General features: G+C 35.4%; 1 protein-coding gene across 3 annotated transcripts in view; it reads left to right on the forward strand.

The window, feature by feature from the left end:
- The window catches only part of ZNF148 (zinc finger protein 148), a 35,805-nt gene extending 31,014 nt beyond the window's left edge, over positions 1 to 4,791 (forward strand). For all 3 annotated transcript variants that reach the window (XM_074911354.1, XM_074911355.1, XM_074911356.1), the window contains 2 exons: positions 1,750 to 1,868; positions 2,198 to 4,791. In XM_074911354.1, the coding sequence (XP_074767455.1) occupies positions 1,750 to 1,868; positions 2,198 to 3,790 (1,712 nt within the window). In that variant the 3' untranslated portion in view covers positions 3,791 to 4,791. The remainder of the gene's footprint in view (positions 1 to 1,749; positions 1,869 to 2,197) is intronic.
- The last annotated feature ends 1,209 nt before the right edge of the window (positions 4,792 to 6,000 follow it).

The following is a 6,000-nucleotide window of genomic DNA, read 5'->3' on the forward strand; positions in this document are numbered from 1 at the left end:
GAATGAAATTGGAGTTTGAAAATTAAGAAATAGACCAGAGAGGAGAATTTGCTTATAGACAGTACGAGAGAGGATTAAAAAATTAGTTTGTGGTGATTATTAGTAGCAAGAAATGGTAAAAGTCTCTGACTAAATGTGAAAGAAGAGTTAGCATGCTGAGGTTGTGAGCCTGTAGAAAAAGAACTGGTGGAAGCTGAGAGATCTTAGGAGAGAAGATAATTTAGAAGAGAATAAATTGGAATAATTTCATCCAAAAAAGGGATTGGCTGAGAATCCACATGGAGAATTAGTAATTAATTAAAAAGTAAGAATTAATAATTTGAAATAGAGCATAGGCTTACAAGGAGAGAGTTCTAGAAAATGCGTGGAATTAAGAAGGTTGAAACTCTGGGCATTAATGGTCTGACTAGGAGCGAATGTGTGGGTGATACAGATATTTTCCATTCTAGTTTCTATAAATACTGGCATCTTATTTTAAGGTACCATATTTCCATTTGTAGAAGGATGTGGCTAAATACCTCAATTCTAAATGGCAAAGATACATTCTAACAACATTTAAAATAATAAATTAAAATTTATTAACATTTTAATAATTAATTACTAGCAATAATTCATAAAATAATTTAAAAGAATAAAACTACCTCAGAAAAATAGAAATAGTCTGTGTATTTCTGCAAACAAAAGAAAGATGGTTTATATCCCAAAAATCAGTGCAGTACAGTATTCAGAACAAAGAGGATGTTGACAGATGCTGCCAAGACAGTCCCTGATCTCTATGTCAGTTCAAAAGATTTCACAGTAAATATTAAGAGGAAAGGTTACTGTTGTTCAGGGTGAGTTCTGTTAAATAATAGTGAACTTCTGTAAAAGCAAAACTAACTTTTCAATGCGCTTGGAATTTTTAGGTTTTGTCAGAGAAACCTAGAAAATAAAAATATCAGAGGGAAGATGTAAGGCAGAAGTTAAAAGAAATAGAGTTACTCCATGTTCTGAAAGGATCATTGCAGGGCTTCTTTGTGAGGAAAAACAAAGGGAGAACTGGAGATGAATTCAGGGCAATGAATATTGTCTGAAAGTAAAAACCAAAACCCAAACCAACCAAACGGAAAAACCTGTAAGTACGCAAATGCCAGTTCAGCTACAGAGGTTTCTTGTTTTCAGATCAATTTTTAAATTTTTTTTTTTTTTTTTTGGTAACATTTGGGTTCCAACCAAAATAGTAGGCTTTTTTCCAGAGCAGTTACTTCAATTCTACATACAGATAAGGGAAGAAAAGACAGAAAATACAGAGCACCCTACAAAAATGTGAAATTAAAAGCTTGGAAATGCATAATTCTCTTCTAGAAGGGATGGGTTTGAGTTAATGAGTTGGTGACAGAATTGAGGTATTTTTATATGATCATCTGTGCTAAAAAAAACCTGTGTAGCAGCAGTTCAGGACGGCTATCTTTGCAGTTCTTCATTTGTTAGGTTTAATACAGATATGTGCACCTACATTAGAAAGAGGGGATAAAAATTTGATTTTAAAGGTGATTTAGTGTAAAAGCTTAAAATAATTTTGAGGCATCAGCTACTGAGTAATGGGAAAGCTGTAGTGTGAGCAAGCCCTATGCTGTTCTTCAATAGCAACAGACTAAATCCTCTTCTTTATTACTTCTAATATAGAATGTAGTATTTGACCTGGTAATTGTATGGAAGAACATAGTTTAATTTTTTTTTAGATTAACATTGCTATGTGTTTTTTACCAGGTGAAAAGCCATTTCGTTGTGATGAATGTGGTATGAGGTTTATTCAGAAGTATCACATGGAAAGGCACAAAAGAACTCACAGTGGAGAGAAGCCTTACCAGTGTGAATATTGTTTGCAGGTAAGATGACTTAGTGAAGTCTTTCACAATTGAAAAACAAAACACCAGTCAGTTCTCAAGTACTACAAATAGGACTTTCTCCAGGTGTTGTGGTCATGTGCGTACAAATAAACATATAACAGATATTTTCTCTGTTAAGGTGGGTGGTATTGGAGCGTAGGTGGAGCAGAGTCACAACTGTCTGTGCTTGATTTTATTGATTATATACTGTTTAACATTTAATTAGAACTCGGTAAAGTGGATTAATTGTCAAGTAAATTTGTTAGAATGAAAGGTTTCTTTTCTTTCTGCTAATATATTTCTATAATAATAATAAAAATCTTTTGCAGTATTTCTCCAGGACTGATCGTGTGCTGAAACATAAACGTATGTGCCATGAGAACCGTGACAAGAAACCGAACAGAAGTGCCACCAAAGTTGGCTTTTTGCCATCAGAGGAGGATTCTGGTTTCTCTACGCCTATGAAAGACAGCTCCTTGCCAAAGAAGAAAAGGCAGAAAACAGAGAAGATAAAATCTGGGGATAGGGAATGTACAGATAAGTCAGAACAGAAGAAGGACAAAAATGACTATTTGCCTTTGTACTCTTCTAGTACTAAAGTAAAAGATGAATACATGGTAGCGGAATATGCTGTTGAGATGCCACATTCTTCGGTCAGTGGAACGCACTTAGAAGAAGCAAATTCTGGAGAAATACACCCACCTAAGCTCGTTCTCAAAAAAGTTAACAGCAAGAGGAGTCTGAAACAGCCACTTGAGCAAAGTCAAACCATTTCACCTTTATCTACGTATGAAGACAACAAGGTCTCAAAGTATGCCTTTGATCTTGTGGATAAGCAAAGTTTACTGGACTCTGAAGGTAATGCTGACATTGATCAAGTTGACACATTACAGGAAGGGCCCAGTAAACCTGTACACAGCAGCACTAATTATGATGATGCAATGCAGTTTTTAAAGAAAAAGAGGTATCTACAAGCAACTAGTAATAACAGTAGAGAATATGCCTTGAATGTAAGTACCATAGCATCTCAACCTTCAGTAACACAGGCAGCTGTGGCCAGCGTCATTGATGAAACTGCTACAGCCTCAATATTAGATACCCAGGCACTGAACGTTGAAATTAAAGGTAACCATGACAAAAATGTCATTCCAGATGAGGTACTGCAAACTCTGTTAGATCATTATTCACACAAGGCTAATGGACAACATGAGATATCTTTCAGTGTGGCTGACACTGAGGTGACCTCCAGTATATCAATCAATTCTTCTGAAGTATCTGAGGTCACCCAATCTGAGACAGTTGGAACAAGCTCTCAAGCTTCTTCATCAGATAAAGCTAGTATGTTACAAGAATATTCAAAGTTTTTACAACAAGCTTTGGACAGAACTAGCCAAAATGATGCCTATTTGAACAACCCGAGCCTTAATTTTGTGACTGATAACCAGACTCTTACAACCCAGCCAGCATTTCCTTCCATGGAGAAGGTCTACACATCTATACCCGTCAATAGCTTTCGATCGGGAATGAACTCTCCATTAAGAACAACTCCAGACAAGTCTCATTTTGGACTAATGGTTGGTGATTCGCAGCACCCTTTTCCCTTTTCAGGTGATGAGGCAAATCATTCTTCTTCCTCCTCTACACAGGACTTCTTGGATCAAGTAACTTCTCAGAAGAAAGCAGAGGCACAGCCCGTTCATCAAGCATATCAAATTAGCTCCTTTGAGCAGCCCTTTAGAGCTCAGTACCATGGGGCAAGAGCTGGAATATCATCTCAGTTTAGCACTGCCAATGGACAGGTGAACCTTCGGGGACCAGGGACAAGTGCTGATTTCCCAGAATTTCCCTTGGTGAATGTAAATGATAGCAGAGCTGGGATGACTTCATCACCTGATGCCACAACGGGCCAGACTTTTGGCTAAGAAATCTTTGTAAATAATACTGGCACTTTAGAACACATTTGTCAAAAGGGGGTTGCTCTGTATAAGATGGAATTCTGTACAGCTTTTAAGAGCGCTATGTTAAAACAAAAGTAAGCTGACATTAGCAAGACCAATAACTGCTTCTTTTTTTTTTTTTTCTTTTTTTCTTTTTTTTTTTTTTTTTTTTTTGGTTAGTCACCAGTCATTGAACTGCCTGATGTTGGTGCCCCTATCAAAGGCAGTTTATTATTCACTTGTTTGAATCCAGAAAATATTTTACCTTCTATGAAATTTAAAATAAACAAAATCCCCAGGTAAGACTTTCCCCCATGATTGTTTCCTTACTGGTTTCCTTGTATGGTTTGGGAGGACAGTTTATTGTCTGATACTATTCATATTGTCATTTCTAAGCTTGTCAGCATAATCATTGCTCTTCAGCAGGGAATCAACATTTGCTAACACACAGAACAAACAGTAAGTTTCAAAGTCAAGCAAATATGGCTTTAAAAGATGGCATTTTCTACAAAAATAATCTTTCTTCCATCTCTCAAAAATAATTTTAGACCATATGCCCTTTATTTCTGCTTTGCATTACCTTGAGTTGTGTTTGGAGGAAAATAGGAATTCTGATAGACTAACTCTACTATTTAAAAGTCTAATTAATTTAAAATACTTTAAACACTTTTTAAAGCAAAATGCCTAACTGCTAAAGCCTTTACTTCATTCCTGAAGTAATGTGTATTTCTTTGTACAGCTGAATCTTGATGTAACTTTTTAATGACTTTTTCATATGCAGATACTAAGATTTTGAAGTTTTAGTTAAAATACTCTGTAGATGACATTCCCAGTTGCATAATGCTTACACAAACTGTGTATTCCAAGATTTAAAAGCTTAATTGTACCTTACCCTACATGCTCATGATGATTAACATAGAGCATTTAGTCAACCTGATAGTTTTTGATTTCTCAAAAAATAAAACCATTGTTAGATTTTTGTTTGATACGGTTGCATCATGTTCATCTCATACACCTCCAATAATTTTTTTTTAATATACTGGAAATTGGGTATTCCTAGTTTCTGTAAAAATTGTTTTAATTCTCTCTAGAATTTTGACAATTCAAATCATAACATTTATTGAAGTATCCCTGAAAGCTGAAGAAGTGGGCATTCAAATTCCCTATCATTTTAGTGTTTGCTTAGTGAAAGTCGTTACAATTTTACCAACCAAAACTGCTGAATAATACTAGTGAACAGGATTCTTTTTCCAGCATAGGTGAGTGATCAGAAGTTTTTGTTGCATTTCACCATATAAATAAACTACAAAGTTTATCCCTGTACCATGAATATGTTTTTTTGAATAGTACTTTGTCTTGAAGTATACAGTATGGTACGATAAGTAGTTCTGTGTGCATTTTTAAGGTGGTAAGATTTGAGTAGCATAACTATTGTGTAGTTTAAGTTAACAAGTTACAGATTTTTGAACTGTATGTTCATTCTATTGCACCTTCCCTAAAGGGACACTGTCTGGTAGTTTAAGGCAGTTTAAGCCTAATGTAGGCTGATTAACCAGGGAAAAACAGACACACACACACACACACACACACACACATGTATATATATAAGTATGTATATGGTGGGTTTTTTTAAAGAGGATTGCATACATCTTTTTACAGCACTATTGCTAGCTGCTATCTATCTCTCAGATGAAGCCATCAGCTAGGAGAAAAGACTGCATCTCAAGGGGCTAACATATAGCCTGTCCTTTAGGAAAGGACTTGAGCAGGACATATAACAGTTCTCACCTCTTCCCAAAGCAGTAGCAAAATTTTTCGGAATTACCATTACTAGGAAACTGATCCCACTCTGTCTCTTTTTCCCTTATGGTAGCACTAACTTCACTTGGTACAGCCAAGGGACAAAGTGCATTTATTATCCACAGCTTGCTTCTTACATTGACAAGAAATACAATTGTGTAAACTTCTTACTTAATACTTTTGTATAAGAAAATGGGTTCTGTTTTGATTCATTGACCCTGTGTATAATATAGGAAGCTGTTTCAGCATGCTATGACTTACCAGTAATTTTGTCTGAATATTTGGCCCCGAGTTAGGAAGAATGAGCGTCAAGGGAGAAAAGTAAATTCCTTATGGATTATTAATGATTCATTTAAAGAAATTTCTTTGAAATAATATTTAAAAACTGATTTATG

Source organism: Athene noctua, chromosome 7 (genome assembly GCF_965140245.1).
Source record: "Athene noctua chromosome 7, bAthNoc1.hap1.1, whole genome shotgun sequence".
NCBI classification, from domain to species: domain Eukaryota; kingdom Metazoa; phylum Chordata; class Aves; order Strigiformes; family Strigidae; genus Athene; species Athene noctua.